Source organism: Linepithema humile, chromosome 6 (assembly GCF_040581485.1).
Source record: "Linepithema humile isolate Giens D197 chromosome 6, Lhum_UNIL_v1.0, whole genome shotgun sequence".
In the NCBI taxonomy this organism is placed as follows: Eukaryota; Metazoa; Arthropoda; class Insecta; order Hymenoptera; family Formicidae; genus Linepithema; species Linepithema humile.
In genome coordinates this window covers 27,309,040-27,329,691 of record NC_090133.1, presented here as the reverse complement: position 1 = coordinate 27,329,691, position 20,652 = coordinate 27,309,040, and the positions used below count along the sequence as shown (strand labels likewise).

At 41.6% G+C, this 20,652-nt stretch overlaps 1 protein-coding gene across 3 annotated transcripts; it reads left to right on the top strand.

Annotated features, from left to right (window-relative positions):
• Positions 1-101: 101 nt before the first annotated feature.
• sff (sugar-free frosting) lies at positions 102-20,433 on the top strand. 3 transcript variants are annotated; one of them, XM_012365316.2, is made up of 13 exons: positions 102-1,650; positions 7,552-7,732; positions 7,819-7,959; positions 8,043-8,193; positions 8,318-8,533; positions 8,630-8,829; positions 8,951-9,184; positions 9,840-10,144; positions 10,992-11,140; positions 11,273-11,425; positions 12,021-12,192; positions 12,642-12,871; positions 13,177-20,433. In XM_012365316.2, the coding sequence occupies exons 1-13, from the start codon at positions 1,551-1,553 to the stop codon at positions 13,399-13,401; spliced, it is 2,457 nt and encodes an 818-aa protein (XP_012220739.1). In that variant the 5' UTR covers positions 102-1,550; the 3' UTR covers positions 13,402-20,433. The 3 variants fall into 3 exon arrangements, with proteins under 3 accessions (XP_012220739.1, XP_012220740.1, XP_012220738.1); XM_012365317.2 differs by having other exon boundaries at positions 10,989-11,140; positions 12,642-12,853; XM_012365315.2 differs by having other exon boundaries at positions 10,989-11,140.
• Positions 20,434-20,652: the final 219 nt, after the last annotated feature.

The window sequence follows — 20,652 nt, the reverse complement described above, 5'->3', positions numbered from 1 at the left end:
TGGTTCGCCGTGCACGCAGAGGGCGAAACGGGTCTCGCTGTCTAGCGGGTGTGGGGGTGCGCGCGCACAATCTACCCCTCTCTGCGTGTCCGGCACGTAATCGAACTGGGAGCGCCGCGGTGGTCGTCGTCAGTTCCGCAAGAAACGGGGCTAAATTTCGTCGTTAAAAAAAAAAAAAAAACGAAACGGGAATGTAATCGGCTCGAAAAAGCGAGAGCGAAACAGAGCCGATGTGAAGAATCGCGGAGGGTGAAAATTTCTCGAGGATTCTTCGTCGTGCGAGAAAGAGAGAGAAAGAGAGAGAAAGAGAGAGAGAGAAACGGCTCCGATTTGCAGCCCCCGATTCGCGAGCACGGTCACGCCGTCTTACATAGCTGGATTACAGTGACAACCGAGTGAGTGCACGCGTGGATAGAGTGATAGAGTGACTGGAAGGAAAAACGGAGTGGCTTCCAGAAGTGGTCGTCCAGACCATCGTGTGAGACAATTCCGTCGCTCCTCCGCGAATGCAAAGTAGGCATCGCTAGCCGAAAGTTGAATGGCGACTCGGTCGTGAGGGGTTGGCGAATGAGCAAGGCGGGCCGTCGCGAAGCGGAAGAGCCGCGGAGCCGCGACCGAAAGCAGCCGATCACGTCGTGCTTCAGCCCCGTCCTTGACAAGGCAGGGTGCTGGCAGCCGTATCCTCCGTCAAATCACAATGGCGCCCAGCTCCGTGCTCGCGGAATCGTGGCCAGCCACGATCGACTGATGCGGCGGCGGCGGCAGGTATCATCGTAGGCACACCGATGCATTCCCGTGTCTACATCGGCCGCTCGATGCCTCGCCAATTCAAATGAGCGGACCGCCGGCCGATCTCTCGAAACGTCACCGCCAGCGGTTTCGCCAGTGCGAGGAGGCAACATGAAAAGAATCCGCGAGAGGCATCCGCCGAAGATAAAAGAACGATCGTGGCAGTGATAATAGGATGCGGGAGTATGTTGAAGCGCGCGGCATTCCCGCCTGAGGGTATTTGGCAATCACTCTCGCTCAAAGTCGAGTAAATATCGCTCATCGAGGGATGAAAGATTCAAGCAATACAGCAACGGCGATGTATGTGTGCGATCTGCGATTTATCACCGTTCTCGATTAAATTCGAGGGGAAGGCAAATCAGCGGCCAGGTCTCGAATCGAAATGTTCGCGAAAGAATGGACGAATATCGATGACAAAGTGACGTTTCACGCGCTTATCGCATCGGCTGTCTCCGAATTGTCGCCCGAATGAAACTCAAGGGGACGCACGATCGAACGAAGACGGTGTGTCTCTGTTGAGACATCGTCCTTGAAGGACATCTCCTATCTCCGTCGTAGTTACCGCGGCGAAGGGCACGATGCCGCGCGAGATCGCGGTGGAACGCGGCAAACCGGCACCGCGTCTCGCGAGCAAGTGATAAACGACGAACGGTGAGGGCGAGTGAGGGGAGGGTGAAGAGTCGTGTGGTTCGGCATCAACGGTTTTTGCAGGATAACCAATCAACCTGGCGAACCAAGAGGAAGGCCGCGGCTCGGCGGCGATGCAGGGCAAGGAGAGCCCCATTGGGTCCAACACCCAGGAGACCCATCAGTACGTCGGCCCTTATCGGTTGGAAAAGACCTTGGGAAAAGGCCAGACTGGTAAGTGGTGTATCATCATATATCTCCCCTTTCATTTTCTATTGCGAAATCTCCGCCGTAATCATTACCGTGGTCGATAATAGCGTGAGGGAACAGACACAGGAATGTCTAATTAAGTCGGATTTAATTATCTGGGACGATCTATGCTTGTAACGCATATAAGTTGTATAGAAACGATTCTTAAAGATATTTAAGATATATATTAATTTATATATTTTTTACTAGGTCTCTTATTCTCTTTTTATAAAAGTTTTTGCCGAAAATGACACTAAGACAAAGTTACTAAAATTCGAATATGCTAAGTTTTGTTCAATTTACAAGAAGAAGCATCTTTTCAGTTGAATGTTGTTTGCCCGGATAAGAGTTTAAAATTATGTAAATTAGCCGAAACTCCTTGAAGTTTAAAAACATAATTTTTAACATTTTTACCCGGGAAAATATCCGATATTTTTCCAGTTGGTTTCGCGATTTCTCACTGGAAAGATTGGTTAAAGACTATATACGTCGATCGATAGAAATTTCCCGCGAAACTTTTTCGCGCGACTTCAAGGTCCGTCGTTTGACGTATGTAGAACACGTACAACTCTAACAGATCATTTCACCACCCACGCAAACTTCTGAGATAAGAGAGAAGGGCATTTGCCAAATTTCTGGAATCTGAGAATTTTCGCAGCGAGGAACGGGGAAAAATCTTTTTCTAAGCGCGAATGAATCAGATCACCGCGATTTTCCGATAGTTATGCAAACGGGGCTGTTAAATTTAATCCTATTAACCTAAATGTATTTCACGACGATGGCTCAATTCGAATATTTTCTACCGTAGCGTTTTGCTAATTTCTCTTCGTTATTCTGTTCCCATTTCGCCCGGACATAACTCGAATTAGCCTTCGGCGTAGCTGCAATACGCTGCTGTACGCCACGTGTAAATTTGCTTAAAATTAGTATACATATTCTGCGTGACTTATACATGCTCGATAAAGCATATATAAGGGGCTTACGGAACGGACAATATTTTGAGCTTATGCATACGTATCTGCAAATGATGGACCAACTTATGGAAATGTCAAAGGTCGCGACTGCAGTACAGTGTTTTAACAAGGGAATTTTATACGATGGCTAAATTGTGTAAATTTTTGTAATTTCGGAATACATATACTCTAGCTAGAAATTTTCCAACGCCTGACAGTTCTTGAATTAATTAATTTTCTTTTTTCATAGATATAATTATGTTATTGAAATATTAATTTATATATGTGAACGTATACTAGTTAGATAAAGATTATAAAAGCTACAAAAATTACATATATCTATGTAGCGAATAAAATTTGGTTAAACTTTTTTTTATTGTGCAATAGAAAGGAATTATCATTTTTCGATTTAATCATTCCATGCAATTTTGACATTTGAATGATTAGATTTGAGATATTTCTGTTTTGATATTTTGTATTATCTGCTGCATCTAAATCTAATTGGTTGCTTTTTTGTAAAAAGACAGCTTCGTCAGTTTTATTTTCTAATATTAAACATATATTTAATTTTGCCGTTGTTTTAATCTTAAACCCCATTTAAATAGTGTATGATCATATAAATAAATATCTTTAATAAAATAATTATATCTAATTTTATCGAAAAATTGTAGAATGCATCATTCTTGTGAGTGGCGATGTATATAAAAATAAATAGAAGTTGGAGTAATTAAATCTGAAATAAAAAGTGCTTGGCAGTACGAAGTGTTAAAGTGTAAATAAGAGAGAACAAAAGAGCAATGCTTTTTACAAAAAGCTTACACGTCAAAGACGATTGCGAAAAGAGTAGGTAGGTACTTAACGCCATACTAATTTGCTCTCACCTCGTAGGCATTCGATGCTATTATACGATCGATACCGACGTGGTACTAATTATGTTATGCAGCGGTTAAGCGGGCAAGCGGAGAGAAGAGTTTGAATGGAGTAATCATAGGTGCATCTCTAATAATATCTTAAATGTACGAGAAACTGCAACATAATTGTAAATTGATAGAACCTGATACTCTATTCTGAAAACCTTGCACGAGTTAATGAAAAAAATATGTGAAAAATATGTGAATAATAGAAGAAAAGAGTTGTTAAGAGCTTTATCAAAAACAACGAGGTGCATTAATGGCTATATTCGCGGGGATAAATTATTATTATGCGTAACTCATCAATTATTTTTGTTATTCGCAGATATAAAGTGCAATTGATGCGATTAATTATACATAACTAATTAGACAAAAAGATATCAATTAAATTTTGCATTCGACCGTTGAATGTAAATATACCGGAAACCATTATTGCGTTCAATAGTGCATAGACGGAATATTAGAGTTTATTGCATCGACACATTTTCAGAACGTTCTGTTCACACTATAAATTCATTTCGTTCCACTTCAATTAAACGGAAGAAAAAATGACAGAAAAAAGATACTGACTGAACGAAATTTTATGGGCTCGCTAAAAATAAATTAAACCGAGGTAAACTCAATTTTAAATTAAAATATGGGTTAATTAGAATTTGAATAAATTGCAGACTATTAAATTAATAAAACCAATATTAAAAAAAAAAGAATTGACAACGTTTAATATATGTATAATAATTTAATAAAAGAGAATTTAAATCCAAATTTAGAGAAAGCTATAAATTAAAGTCTAATTGGAATGCTGTATGAAAAAAAGTGTCTCGTTATTTTTATTTGTTTAACAAAATGAGAAAACCTACAATAAAGTGAATATATTGAAAAGTATATATTTACTTTGAAAATTTTAGTTTAATTAAATAAAAAGATTTTATTTATATCGGAAACGTTGTATTATATAAATAATAAAAAAATTTAATGCAAATATTAATTTATCTGATAGTGTAAAAAAAAAACAAAGTTTATTAGCATTATATATTTAAAACCATTTATCTTACAAAAGTGCCACTCATCTATTTAATAACTAGGAAGTGCAATGCGGGAAGGTCTCGGGCTATTTAATTTTTTTTAAATATTTCTCCGCTTCAGAAACACTCCGCGGCTCGTAAATTGATATTCCGTTGAAGAACGCTGCTACAATTTCAAGTTTAAAAGCCCCTCCTCGCTTTGTTCACTGTACGAAAAAAAGTCTGACGACAATTGTAAATCTTTATGAAGCAGTTAATAAGAGTTTTTAATTAAACGCCACCGACGAGGGAACTAGAAGGTAATAATGTTGACGACAATAAAGCAGAGAAAAAAAAAAATACCGATTGACGCGCACGTATACATCTCGGATATAAATGCGCGAGTTAATTAGCGGTATTAAAAACGAGATATGAGGCAAGCCGTGGTGAAGATGCGCATTTTAACTGTTTAAAAATTACTCCAGACAGGACACAGAGCTTGTTCCTTCCCTAATCGGAATCTTAATTTTTTCACTCAGAATTTTTTTATTCAGAAATGCCAATGTAGAAATGCGAAGCTCGGATGGAAACGCGGTTTCGATTTTTCGATTAGCGTGTGTAATTGCGCAAGAGCTCGTTAATGAATTCACGGCACGGCTTTCAGCAGATGAGTCTCGCGGTGGTCATTTCCTCCCGGCCGGCTATATCGATCCTGTGTGCATCTCGAAAGGGGTGCATGCTCTCCAGCACGTGGCAATACGTAATGTGCGTTAATCACACGAATGAATTCCTCTCCACGTTTTGAATTCCTTGACTCACGCGTGGAGCGTAATGAAATTGCCGCTCGTGTCCGCGCGACATGAATTACAACCGACGAGATCGATCGGGGACGGCGGAAGGAAGCGGTTATATCCGTTTACGGATTGTTCTCGCGGAAACGGAAGCGCTCAAAACGCGAAAAATTCCGGACAGGCGCGAGCGTGGTGAATTGAGTGTAATTGGAAAGTGGATAAAGTCGGACGACGAGGCCGGCGTTCGTGTTGATTCTCGGTTAGCACTCAAACTCCGCTGTATCTCTCGCGTAAGACTTTTCCCCGAAATTCGAGCGATTCGGACGGGCGATATCGTGGAGCGGAATTTTATATCGCGGAAAACGTTCGATTGAAATTCTCGAGCAGCTCACTCGTTTATCGCGTGTACGAGAAGTGGATTCGAAATGATTGAATTCAAACATCGACATTCGTCATCTTAGCAATAAAATCGCTCGGTCGACGTACCGATCGGGAATATCAACATGTAGCTCGATTATGCATATGAATTTTGATCTTGGCGAATGTGTTCTGAATTGCGCGCGTTGCGTGCAACGAAACCACGACCGGCTGCTCTCCGCAACTGCATATACGCTACCGATATCGTTAAATCGCAGATGACGCGAATTGTTAGAGGGGGGAAAAGTGCACTTTAACACTCGATGGTACCCGCTAATGCAATTGCCGTTCGAATTTGACGGGGAACGCCCGCGTCCGTTTAACACTTCCATAGGAATTGTCATCTCGTCAATCATCGGCGGGACTTAACGTCGGACTTAATTTCAGGCGATTCGATTGCATCGAAAACGGCTGAAAGATGGTCATCGATCATGAAAAGTGGTTTCGAACTATTTATAAACTATCCGGTATAATGTCGCAGAGAGACATGATATATTTTTAGACGATATGTAAATAGGTGCATGCGACAGATACGGAGAAGCTGACGCGCACGTGAAAGATTTCCTCTCGCTCGAGTAATCAAAAAACGTTGATCACCTCGCGGGATAATCGCGCGCTCGCGAAATCGCTCGCAATCTTTGCATAATCGCCTTGTAAGCGAAAGCGTTTCTTTATATAGGATTAAACCCCTTTAATAATCGGAGCCGGAGTCGTTACTTCGTTACAAAGGACTCTTAATTGCTCTCCACCGTTGTCTTACAATGAGCGATTTCCTTGTGTATTTTTTTTTTTTTTTTTCCTTTCCATCTTACCTTCGCTGATCTGTTTAAGACGTCGTAGTGCAGCCATTTAAGTGGATAAAGACGTTGTGCGGTACAGCGCGTCGCCCATTGTGGACTTCGGGTGACGATTTAAGCCAATTTCGCCTTCCATTTCATAAATGCCTTTGCACTAACGCTGCTTCTTCAATCATGTTTTTCATCAGTCCTCGTTATAAAAAAAGAAACACAGGATTTTAAACCTACTCTCTACTATTCTTCGTAATCGTAAAATACTTTCACGATTCATACAATCTCCGATGCAACTATAACATTACATATTATAGTATTTCTTATTATCGCAGAATATATTTTTTTTTTTCGTGAAGCTAAAATTTGAAGCCGGCAGATCTTTTACGACCGCGACAGACACCATTTGTTGTGCGTAAATTAACACGCGCTTGATTAAAGGCAACTGTAATTAGATATTTATACGTGCGAATTTGACCGCGGTGTTATCGCATAATAGCGCGCAATCAGGAACGGAGAGCACATTAGCGAAATACAGGTGCAAATAATGCCGAATTAGCGAAACTTGTGTATGATGAATTTGAATTGTTAATGTATCGCGGAGTATCGTCCGGCAAATTGACGAAATTGAAATAATTGTTGGAAAGGTTGTTCGATTCCTTTGGAAATTCAGTGCGACCCAAGCTTTCCCTGTGTTTTGCCAAGTGGAAGGAATTCGAAACCACTCGAGTAAAACCACCTGTGTTTGCCCGTTTGGGGTGACAGTGTGTGTACACGCCACTACGTCTCCTCGACGAATTACTCGAATCGAGTGGTCAAGCACTACTGTGCATTAACGACCCGGTTGATTCTCTTAAACAATGTACGCTTAATATATATCTTTCGGCTAATTCAAAATCCAATTCTCCTGAACAAAAATTTCAAGGCGATATCCGTCGATTGTAAAAAAATTATGGAAAAATGTTCCCTCCATTTTCCGTGTGTTTGCATAAAGCAACAAAGCTTATCTCTCTGTTCTATTTTAGGTTTAGTGAAGCTCGGCGTACACTGTGTGTTGGGCAAGAAGGTGGCGATCAAGATTATCAACCGCGAGAAGCTTTCGGAGTCGGTGTTGATGAAAGTGGAGCGCGAAATTGCAATCATGAAACTGATCGACCACCCCCACGTACTCGGCCTCTCGGATGTGTACGAAAACAAAAAATATCTGTAAGCAATAACGATAAATGCTCACGTTAGCACAAACAATATAAGAGTAGTGTGTAGTTTATATGTTTTTTTTTCCCCCTTTCAAGATATCTTGTTCTGGAACACGTCTCGGGCGGAGAGCTGTTCGATTATCTGGTTAAAAAGGGTAGATTGACTCCGAAGGAAGCGAGGAGATTTTTTCGACAAATAATTTCCGCATTAGATTTTTGCCATAGCCATAGTATATGGTGAGTCGCGCCTGAACACTTTACGAATCGCTTTTTTCGCAAATGGAAGGCTCGCATAATCACTTTCATCGTCACTTCCACAGTCATAGAGATCTGAAGCCTGAGAACTTGTTGCTGGACGAGAAGAATAATATTAAGATAGCGGATTTTGGAATGGCGTCTTTACAACCCGCGGGCTCTATGCTCGAGACTAGCTGCGGATCGCCTCATTACGCTTGCCCCGAAGTCATTAGAGTAAGAGCCTCGATTAATCTATATCGAATTACAGAAATAATAAATTAAGCGAGTAATAAGCTGATCACGCGCGATCACGGGCTCAGCGTAAAAACCCTCGTAAAAAAACCTCCTTCCCTCGCAGGGTGAGAAGTACGATGGCAGGAAGGCGGACGTGTGGTCCTGCGGGGTGATACTTTACGCGCTTCTGGTGGGCGCCCTACCCTTCGACGACGACAATCTGAGAAAGCTGCTGGAGAAGGTGAAGCGCGGATTGTTTTACATACCGCACTTCGTGCCGCCCGAGTGTCAAAATTTGCTCAGAGGCATGATAGAGGTTGATCCCGAGAAGAGGCTGACGGTAAGACGCAATCTAGAATTTTGTGATTATCAACGTTACAATATCTGGCAGGGTGTCGGAGAATGAACAGGGATAGTAAATGTTCTTTCCTTCCAGTTAGCGGAGATAAACAGGCATATTTGGGTGACGGCGGCGGGTAAGGGCGAACTGGAGCTGGAATTGTCGATGATGGACGTGGTGCAGACGCACGTTATTCCGTCCGTAGACGCGATCGATCCCGACGTGCTGCAGGCGATCGCTAGCCTTGGTTGCTTCAAAGAACGTGATAAGCTCATCCAAGAGCTGCTCAGCCCGAAGTAAGACGAGCCGCTTCTCTTTTGGAGAGACCTTTAGCTTGCTCTTTATCCGTCCGAGTGTATTTGACAAGTATCGCTAGAACGACTTTAGCATCCCTGAAACCGGCAAATTTCTTTCCAGTCACAACACGGAGAAAGTAATATACTTTCTGCTGCTGGAGAGAAAGCGAAGAAGACCGGCGTGCGAGGACGAACTTGAGGTAATGAGGGGCGGCATGAGGGGATCCGCGGGTGGACAACTGGAGGCTGATCCGCCGAGGAAACGAGTGGACACGTGTAGAGTGAACGGAAGCACCGCGCTCAATCTCGGACAGATCAGTCACGGCTCACCTTTGACTCCCAGAAGACAGTCCAGGTAAATTCGCGTTAATTTAGATAGAGAAAACAAGGACGTTACGAGTTTTGACGCTCCTGTTGCGTGCACAGAACCGAATTGTAAGTCTATTCTCGGCGATTTTTCGCGGACAAAATTAACACAATGACCGTGACCCGACAAAAACATGTTTAAAACGTTAAAAATACATTTTCGGACAAAAAGAGACATACATATTTCCCCTCTTTGTTTTTTAAATATGATTTTTATCCCGACCGCGGTTCACTTCAAACTGACGATCGCGTGACAATGTCAATTTATTCGCATATGTCGCGTGTTTCGTATCACGTGTCTCTCCCCTGCACTGCATTTTTCCCTTTTTTTGTCGGATACATTGTGGCGAACGATTACGCATTTATAAACCCGAGCTTTCGTGTTAAAATACAACTATCGAATCGGGTTTCGAGAGGGAACGAGAGAGATTTGTTCGCACATATCCGATTAAATACTGAAAGAAATGTGAATTAAAGCGCTTAACTTTTTCGCTTGGATTATTTATTTTCTCACTAATCGGTGAAAATAAAAGAATATCAATTTTAAAAAAAGGCGTTTTTGTGATTCAGTTGTACTTAAACTGCGGATGATTTCAAATCCTCGTCCTGAATTTGCGATTAATTAGATCGTTGTATTGTTGCAGCACCAGACACCATGCGCGACGATCGCCGAGCACAGGCGGCTGTCACACACACGCCTCCCATTCGCACACGTCGACGCCGGGCAGTTCGCCGTTGCACGCACCTGCGGGTCTGCTGAGTCCCCACAGAGCGATGCCGACGTCGCACATAGGCCAGACGATTTCCGGAAGTCCTCACAGACTGTCAACTGGTAGCAGTACCACCGCCACTTCCGCTGGAAACGGCGAGAGCCCCATGAGTCAGAGCGTCCCGACGCCGGCGCCAGCGCTCACCAGCGTCGGTATTGAACTCAACGAGATGCAGCCTGGTGAGTTTAGATCTTTATCGCTCTCTCAAAATTATCATCTTTCTTATTCTGTCACGTCGGTAAAACATCGCGCTCTTTTGCTCAAATATTTTTAATGTATCGTTATTGTCATCCGACAACGTCGCTGCAAGATTGACAATCGCCCTACTGCTGTTTTCTTGGAAATTTATAGCACACTCTGTATTAAATAAGCAATTTTTTTATGCAATAATTTTTTTTAAGTCAAAGTGTCCCGCTTTGACGTTTCAAGTTCTCGTCAAGTGATTTTAATTATAGTCGTTATATGTATACACACATGTGGTCTAAGTATCGGTGATAGCATTGTATAATACCGATAATCACTTAAGTTAACCGCTGCTCTTAGAGGCCACTACCCCGTAAGCACGGTAGATCAAATTACACTAAGTGCTCTCGTGTTTATCGCGTAGTCGCAGGATTGTGTATCAATGTTTAAACAGGACCTCCGATATAATCATGTAGATTAGTAACTGCGACATTACGTCTTGCCGCACACATTATTGTTCTGATTTATTATAGGACTTGCATCTTGTAATTATGCGAAATTGCACCGTAAATTTGTCTCACGCGATAGCTTCCCTACTTGTTGCGATCGCCATCGCATTTGTTGTATTTCGATGGAGATTTCGAAGACCGATTAATTCAACGTTGTTAAACGCGCGAAAACATTCTATCGTTAAATAACAATAGCCTAAAAAAGCCTCAATAGTGATTGACAATGCGTCAGTCGATCGATTACGAAAAGAAGGGGTGGAGCTGTCGCGTGTCGCTTTAATTTTAAGATTAGGCCAAGCTTTACGTTTTTAAGATATAGCCCGTTTCGCAGTAGTCGCCGTCGGCGTTACACCGCCAGGATCACCTCACACGGGAGCGGGATCCGGAGCTCATCACTGGAGATCGCGATTGACCACGATCAAAAATTCTTTCCTGGGCAGTCCCAGGTTTCATCGCCGTAAATTGCTCACAAGTACCGAAGAGGTATGTGATAACCGAAAATGTAAAAATATAATTAATTGATTCCTTGGTTATAATTCATCGTTTGATTTCGGATAAAGTTACTCTTGTCCATATTTACGGAGAAATCGTAAAAGTTTTCCGTATTGTATATAGGTGCACCTCACGCCGGATTCTTCGCCGGAACTTACGAAGAAATCATGGTTCGGTAGTTTGATGACTACGGAGAAAGACGAGACCTTCACCGTCCTGGTCAAGGGGAAGCCGCTGGCCAGTGTCAAGGCCGACCTGATCCATGCTTTTTTGTCGGCAAGTATCGAGATCAATGCTTTAACGTCCGTTGAGGAAGCCACTCTTCTCGAGGGGCTACTTTTTAAAGTAACGAAGATAAAATACCAGGCTTAGTGTTCATTTAAGAGAAATAACTTAGACTCTTATATTTGTCGAGATTCGTAGTGGAGCCATTAATAAGATTAATTAGCACGTTATTACTATTGCTAAAAAAAAATACAAAATTGCAAAACGCCACTTTCGTTAAAAATTATAATCTTTAAAAAATAAAAAAAAAAATAAATGTTTCTATTAATTTTTTTAGAATAGGACACTCTGTATATTGTACAATTTGTCAAAAATTATATTATTACACCAACTAGCTTTGTTTTCTGGTGATGGCTATTGGATGGAAAATTATTCTTATTTATTTGAAAAAGAAAGAAAATCAATATTATTTATTTTTCACATCACAGTTTTTAGTACTTTTCAATGGAATTTATTTAGCGATTCTGGATTGAGTATTTTTCTTAAATAAACATCAGCCACGCAAAAGTCTCAATTGGGGATACAAATTCACCTACTTTGCTAATTGTTTTAATTCAACTAACCAGTGTAATATTTTTAATTGCAGATAGCCGAATTATCTCACAGCGTGAGCTCACCGATGTCGTTCAGAGTGGAGTACAAGAGAGGTAGCACCGCGCCCGTCATGTTCCAGAGACAAGTGCGATTTCAAGTTGACATTAGCGCGATCTCGAAGGCGAACGAGCCTCTCTTCGCCATCACCTTTACGTTATTGAGCGGTGAGCGTACAATTTGCATTCTTGCAGTTTTCACTGCGATTACGAACGTTGCTCTTCTCGCGATAATACAACACGGTGGATCGCTGAAGATGCTTCACCGTTTGGCAGTCATCCAAGCGCAACTAGATCGATGTTGCATTGGCACGTACGACTAATATACATACAATTACGTCTTATCCGCATATGTATAATATATTCCGCGGCAGGGCTATGTGATGGATTTTGGCAGCTTTCGACAAGAACAAGCGGTATCTATTCGGCTCAAATTCGGCCTGTCAGAATCATGCTACATAAATTTCAACTGTATCTTAATAAAGTGATGTCCGACTTTAATGTACGAATTAAACGGCAATTTTCGGGACAGCGGTATTAATCTTTCGATTCGATAATATATTCCACAAGTGAAATATATGAGTTTTTTTCGACATTAATTAAACGAATGTTCGCAGGAAACATCCGAAGGTTTAGGCGAGTGTGCGAGCACATTCAGTCCCAAGTGTGTTCGAGGAACGTGGGTATAAACTTGGGAGGGCAGAGCAGAGCCGCGCCGCCTAGTCCGAGGGCCTCCAGGAAATTCACCACGGAGATGAGCGAGAGCTCCAGCTGCGGCAGCGATACCAGCGAGCGGCTCTTCCTTAATCCTCATCCAGCTACCAGACAGGTAGTCTGTTTCAACAAGGTAGCGCATCATCCCCATCATCTTCTTCGCCTTTATCATTAGTAACGTTTGTCAATTTCATTACCAGATAACTGAAGTTTCTCAGGTGAAAGTTCTCCCATCGCGACACAACTCCATCAAATCACATCACTCTCCATAAAACAGATTTACATCATCTGTCCGCTTCTCATAGACGAATACAATCCAAATCGCTTTTTAGATTTCATTAGTGAAATTTAGATCTTAACCGCACAAAAATACTAATTTAATCCCAAGAGCCGTTCTTGCATCATCGACTAATACAGACCGCGGTATCGCGGTTTCAGATCGACTCGGACATCGAGTCGGACACGTCGGTGTTCGACGTGAAGTCACCGGGCCGCGAGAACGGCAGGAGAAGCTCAACGTCGACGAACAACAATAATGCTCTGCCGGGCGACGCGACGCCGACGCCGGGCAGCCCGCCGAAGGCGGTGCGAAGCAACTCCGAGAGCCAGAACACGCCCGAGAAGAAATGCGTCACCACGATGAGCGGCAACAACATAGCGTGATACTACCAGAACCTGCGCTTCGAGTTCCAATCGAGTATGAAGAACCTGTGGGACAGCGCTCAGAGATTTTGGTGAGATTTCTCCTCTGACGTAAACGTCCTCCGAACGTTTTAGCAGAGTCGCAGAAATGCGTGAAGCAGTTGTACGTGTAATACGACATTGCAACAATACAAGATCGAAGATCTAACGTCGCGAATCTTTCCATCGGCAAGTTTCCATAGCGAGAGGATCGAGAGGCGACAGCGAGGGTAGTGCGTTCGTTCGCGTGTTCCAATAAAATTCGAAATATCGAAATCTTCAGCGTGAACTCTGACAAATTTATTTTCCACTTTTGGAAGTGACGGACGCCTGATTTTGTCGGGCGAAAAGTTCGCGCGTAAAAGTTTGGTCGAACAAGTCGGATTTAAACGCGACGTATCAAGGAAATCATACTATTCTGATTACAAAATAAAAAAAAAAAAAAAACTTCGAGGAAGAGATATTTCTAAATTGCCTCCAGATAGAACCATCACGGATCTCGCCGTAGTGTATATTTCAATATAAGAACCTACACGATGCGATACACAAAGAATCATATGAAGAGAGAAGAAAAGAAGAAACAAGAAGAGCAAGAAGAAAATCTGCGAAAAGTTGTATGTAAAAAGTGAATTGTAAAATATATCTAAAAACCGTGTTTCGCAAAGCTCAAATGCAATGATGTGACGATACCGGTGTTGTTTCGCCAGCAGATATTGTTGCAAGATTGCATCACACTGTGCAATATACGTTTGTCGCCGATTCTCGCGTGTTTGCAAATGGCGCTTTTGCGTTAGGCGTCTTTTATTCGTTAGTTAGAGAAAATACAAACGCCGCTTCAAGCACACCACATCATTATTTCAATAAATTATACGTTATATTCGTCCAGATTATGATTTTCATTTGCGCCCTCGTTCGGTCGTCGCGTAATTCTTTTTCTACTTCAAATCGATTCTCCGTTACATCAATCTCTTCGAAGCAACCTGTCTGAAAATGCGCACCGAGTACAATCCCGACAGGAGACACGAGCCCCGGCGCGATCGAGAGATTTATTTTTTTGTCACGCACGATAGAGAGAAATAAGGAGATAAAGAGAGCTTTCCATGGACACTAGAAGATATTAATAATTATATATAAATATATTTAAAAAAATACACATATGCCAATCTCACGATTGTATGAATTGTGTATGTGACTTCTGGGTTCGCTTTTCGTGAGCAAGAAGGAGGAAGACGACGAAGTCGACGAGGGCATGCAAAACCCGCCGCGAAGCGTTTGAGGGCTAGTGTTGCCGAATGTAACTCGTATAGAAAAAAAAGTATATATATATATATAAGATAAAAAAAAAGCAGTAAGAGCTGCACTTCCCTATGCGATAAGAAATAAGTAGTTATAAAGTTATTCTCAACACAGACATATCTCGAGATTGTCCCTATCGGCTTTTTAGTGAAAAATGATATGAGGCGTATTGTAAATGCGCATTTAGCACGTTTCGTTTCTAAACAAAGGTTCATTATATGTATAAGGATACGTGGTGATAGGCGATTTTATGAAGAGAGGAGAGAAGACTAGATAAAATAAAACGGCGGGGACGAAGCGCACGTAGAGAAAAATTAAGCGCCCCGATAATCTCGAAGAGCGATATCTCGCAGTTCGAGATATCGAATAACGATGTTTCGATTTGCGAGAGTCAATGTCGAGAGAGTGCGACGCGCGTAGTGCGGAGGGAGAAATTATCCTCGACGATTATCCAACGATGTCGCAATCTTTGAAGTTCTCACGATTAGGAATTAGATTACGTAGTGAGCGAGGAAGAAAGAGAGAGAGAAAGAGAGAGAGAGTGTGTGTGTGTGTGCATGTGTGTGTGTGTGTAAGATTGTGTGTATAAATGTTCGCACGAATCAAAATCGTGATTTTTTAGCGCGCGTTGGATCTCCCACAAATAGACTCTCGCTTTACATATTACCTACGTATTATATCGCGCAATTGTGGCGATTTGTTCCTATATATAAATGTTCGAGGGCTATATCTCTTCAGTCGATTAATAATACGAAAGAAGGAGAGAACTAGCGATCTCTTTTTTTTCTTTTTTTGCCCGTTACATTTCGGAGTGAAATTTCGCGAGACGCAAAGCGCGGCGGTGTTCCACAGCTGAAGTTTATCGTCGGTCGAAGACGCATTGACAGCACGCATTTGTCAGGCGGAAGATGAATTTAACTGGAACGCGCGGTCGAGGATGTGTTACTGAAAAGTGCGAGTGTGAAGATTTGTGAAATTGTTAATTCTTAATTGTTCTTAATTTTCATAGTTGCACACTCGCGCTTGAACGTTTCAACAGTGATCTAAATTATTAACAAAAAAAATCATCTTTTATTTGCACGCTCCTTCCTAACGCGCAATTCTATTACTTTCATTATTACAGAAAGGAATTCTTAGATTTCATCAAAGAGGAAACAAAAAAAAGAGTAAGCTTCAGCATTAGTTAGTTAAGAGTTCTAAACGCACAATAATCGGATAAATTGTCCATAAACTTGTCATATTGTTGATCGTACTGTAATTATGAAGAAATACGTGACGAATGCCGTTATACGAATACAGCCGTGCTTGATTCGCGATGAAAAGCCATCCGTGCGCATTGCTCGCAGAAAGAACAAGTGATACCCTCTGAAATTGCTAACGGTGTAAATCATTTCTCTTTGTTAGATATTTTTGCATTGATGAATCGGGCTTTGCAATATACGCAAAAATTGCGAAATTATCTATTAGCATGTGAGAGTGAAAGGAAGAGAGAAAGAAAGAAAGAGAGGGAGCGAGAGAGGAAGAGAAAGAGAAAGAGAGAGAGAGAGTGTGTGTGCCTTTGCGTATGTATTATGAGTCAGAATAAGAAAGAAAATGGAGATTCTCGTTACATAGAAGATGAATGTGGACATTACAGGATACACACACCCACACCCACACATACACCACCACGTAGAAACTAAATTAGCATAAGCTTGCAATTATCTATTTACTAATTGCGGTTAAATATACAACTCTAATCATACAGTAAGTATATTATAATAACAAAATGAGAGGAAAGGAAGAGTAGTGAGCGGAAGAGGGCGATTAGAGAAAGAGGAAGAGGGATATGAAACAAATTACCGGCCATATTAAATTAGGATTTTATATTGTGCAAATCTGTGAATGTGAGCTAAGGAGGAGAACTAAAGTACTTCAGTATGCAAATTCCTATTAGTGAACTCGGATGAATTACCGCACCGGCTCCGCGCGCGGAAGATGCAAATTTTCGGAACGAATCTCTGTCTCCCGTTTCGCCGCACGAGAATAAGCTGTGAGACATATCCGCGGGATATTTTCCTGCGGATCGATCCGGCGGATCGGCACCACGCGCGTCGATCCGCCGCGTCGGTCGCGACGAAATATCACTTACCGACAGTAGCCGGGCCGCTTATGCACTCGCAAAAATCTCTTGTACGAAAGAAAGAACAGAAATACTCGCTATCTCTCGCGTGTCTCCAATTTATTTTTCGATTCGCTTTTGCATGTCGCGAGATGCTGCGATTTGCTGCGTGCGAGCAATTGATTCTGCAAATTGTTATTCGCCCGAGGAAACTCAGACCGCCACTACTGAACCGAGACGGTTTCGATCGGCGCGTTACTGCATTTCTTCAAATGCAATCAATTCAATTTGCAATTTGCTTGGCGAACGGTAACTCAGATTTCTCTTTCGCGTCTCCAGCTTTATCGCTACTGCACAAATAAACGTCCGCGCTCGCGGCAATCCTGTTTCCGGCGGATAACCGAAGATCGGTTAAACTTAAAGCTCGCGCGCGGATCGCAGCGAAATATCTCACCAAGAGAGACACACAGGTCTGCAGGCATTATACAACACAAATTCCCGACATATTATACTCTTAAGGCGCTATAAGCTAGGTTGAATATAGGAGATTTTTATACGATTTATAAGACCAAAAATGCAATTTGCGCGATCGATTGATTTATTATCGCACATTTCTCCATTGGCATTTTGTTGAATGCGCCCTGTATTCTTCGGAGTGTGCAACCCGCGTGTGCATTCCGCTGAATTACGCGAATTCCGTCGCGATGGCGATCTGATAAGCATATCAGGCGTCTGAACTGAGTTCTGAACATCGTGCTTTCTTTCAAAATTCGACGATGGCGAAAGTGGCAGCAGTGAAAAAGAAAAAAAGTTCTCCCTTTGATCGGTCTTTACGAACTTGCGCTACACGATTGCACAACTCCCCCGAGAGTTCGCAGTGTATCTATAGTTTATCAGGACTCAGAGGGATAAAAAACGGCGACGGAATCGCGCGAGTCGCTGCGACGTGCCTCGCGTCGTCCTCAAGTTCCTCAAGAGGACGCGTCTTACCTATTGTAAGATACACATACGCTCTTGTCCAAGTGAGAATTCCACGTGGGTTAAATTAGTATCATGCTTCTCTGTCACGCATCCATATGAAAAATACTCATCGGCGCGATCGTCGCGCCTGTCATACGTACCTATCTCTTTGACTATCACGCTGACCTTTCGTAGCCGCGACAAACGACGAGGTCCAATTAGTTTTAGCCAAGATTTAGTAAAAGCGAGGAAGAAGACTAAACTCTCACCGGATGTTTTTGTGGTATCGTATAATCCTGACGGCAAGAATGTTCAAGAGACATCATTACGACCTTGTTCTTTTTTCTCTCTCTTTTTGTCTTATTTAGGAAGATACGACTGCGAAAGCACCCCCTTCGAGACGACGCTTCTCTTTATCGTATACACTGTCGATTGTGTTACGCTTATTGGTTGCAAATAATGATTGCACCACCGATTGCACTAATCGCCGGGTCTTGTACATCAGCACCTATCGGTCCCTTATCATCATTTTGTAGATTAGGTAGGCAGAATTAGCGAGTAACACGCGAGACTTTGAGGGATCATGCTAGGTTTTACTAATGATCGAGGAAAACGTGCTGTGGCTTAAACCAGTAGAAGCGTGAATGTGTTTCTCAAATAAAAAATTGTAATATAGCGAACAATTGCAGCAGCGGCAAGAAATAAATCTCGCGATTGAATAGAATGAAGAATCGAAAGAAAAGATCTGTCTGTTTTAAAGCTGACGTCGGTTTAAATATCTCTGATACATAAATCAGATACAATCGAACTCAATTATGTGGAAAGAAACCAACTTCAAAATGTGATACAGCTATTTTAGCAGAATTAGATGTTGAAAAAAATTCCACGATGACAAAAATATATGACAATTGATTTTTGATAATTGTTCATTATCTCTCTTTCTCTCGGCGATATTTTGCAGAAATTAACAGTTGATTTCTTTCTGCACAATTACGTTTAACCAAATTAGATCAAGACAAAACATTTTCTCTCGGTATCGTTAACGATTTTGCCGCGTTCGAAATACCCGATAATATGTTTCTTTTCATCGAACAGTAACAAAAGTATATCGCGAAACATAAATCTGGCAACATCTTCCTCGCGTTACACGTTTTGATCTATAGTAGACGCGCATATGTAGTATGCGCTGAATATTTAGTGACGTCCAAACAAACTGACAATAACGGCTGTGAGTGAGCGGTATTCTTTTTGAAAAAAAAAATCTATTCTAGCGTAAAAAGCGCGTTCCGCTTGATTTGCCAGTGCAAATCGGACGATTACCGTGTCCGATCGATGTTACCGCATCCAGCGCATGCACGCATCAATGATTTACATGGCAGCAGAGTTACAATAAATTTCGGTCGACGCGGATCCCAATCAACGCCGATCCGGATTCGAGATACAGTATACGTACCCGTTTCTCCTCGCATTTTACGTAATCTCTAAAAATTCAACACTTACCTTACTTAAGCCGAAAGCCGCGTTGTAGCATCCCGTTATTATAAACCAAGCTTCGGGAGAAAAAATTTAGAGAGCTTACTATATTATATCGCGAGTACATCTCACTCGAATGTCGTACCAGATTCGTGCAGTTAGTCTGAAAAAAAAGAGGAAAAACGCTGAAATTCGATGCACTCACAATGAACTATTTTTTTACGAAAGATGAACCCTGCCCTTGCAATTGTATGCCGATACTGAATATGATAAACGATACTGAACCACTATCGATAATGCGGACAATGCATATGTATATATAAATATATACATACTATATATATATATATATGCATTGTGATCGAGTGTCTCACGGACTGGTGAAATAAGCAAAGCATACACACACATACACAAACACAAAAAAAATACACAAGCACGTACGCACGCACTTTTAAACGATTATTCTCGCATCATGGTGAACGTTCGAAATAGAATTTCGCGTGACGCGACGGTATCTTACGCGGGTGCACAATAGTTTCGTAAGGATAAAGTTAAAGTTAAAAGCGCGACCACCCGCGTATTTTGCGTCGTGCGAAATTCTCCTTTTGTTCGGCAGAGATAAAGGAAGACGGCGCAGTGCAAGGATTCGCGAATCTGTACACAAGCGCTTTCGCGATTAATTTTCCGTGCGATTTCGCTGTATCTATTAGATAAGTGGCTCTTTTCTGATATGCGAGAAGCATACCGCAAGGCAGTTTCGTGCTTGCCGCATGTTAGGAAACACCCTGCATGCTATTGTTGCGTCTTACTTAGGTCTTATTTGTTGAATATCGCTTCACTCGTTGCATTTACATTATCTACTATGTGTTGTCTTGATACGCGCGTCGTTTTATTTAATGTGGTGCGAACTCGAAAAACGACGATGTACAATTTAACGCAGTACGATTAATATTGGTGGTCATTTGTCATGCGCAATGACTCTCTCTATAAATTATATTATTATTATTATTATTATATTATTATTATTATTATGACAAAAATATATCGCGTTAGTTCTCAGACAAACGAATAAAAACACGAGAGGGTGGGAAAATAAAAATTGTAACATATTTGTTGATGGCCAATATCAAATATGTATAAAAATAATAATAATGCAACATTACTAATAAACAAATATTATTAAACCTGTCTGTCTCATTAATAAAGCCAAAATTAGTCTTTAAAAATCAAATATCAGCGAACATTGTGTGCACCATTGATTTCTTTCATATATACATAATTTATGTGTTCCATAGCGTGAAATTTATTTGAAAGAACAAAAATATCACAATTGTTTTTTTAATTACATTATGAGAAAACTATCAAACACAGTTCTGAATTACTCGGTGTTACGACAACAGGCG

Bases quoted from the DNA above. Each gene is read 5' to 3' on its own strand.
- sff (XM_012365315.2), top strand. From the start codon at position 1,551: ATGCAGGGCAAGGAGAGCCCCATTGGGTCCAACACCCAGGAGACCCAT. The intron at 7,960-8,042 runs GTGAGTCGCGCC...TCACTTCCACAG, and splicing joins TGCCATAGCCATAGTATATG to TCATAGAGATCTGAAGCCTG. The intron at 8,534-8,629 runs GTAAGACGCAAT...CTTTCCTTCCAG, and splicing joins ATCCCGAGAAGAGGCTGACG to TTAGCGGAGATAAACAGGCA.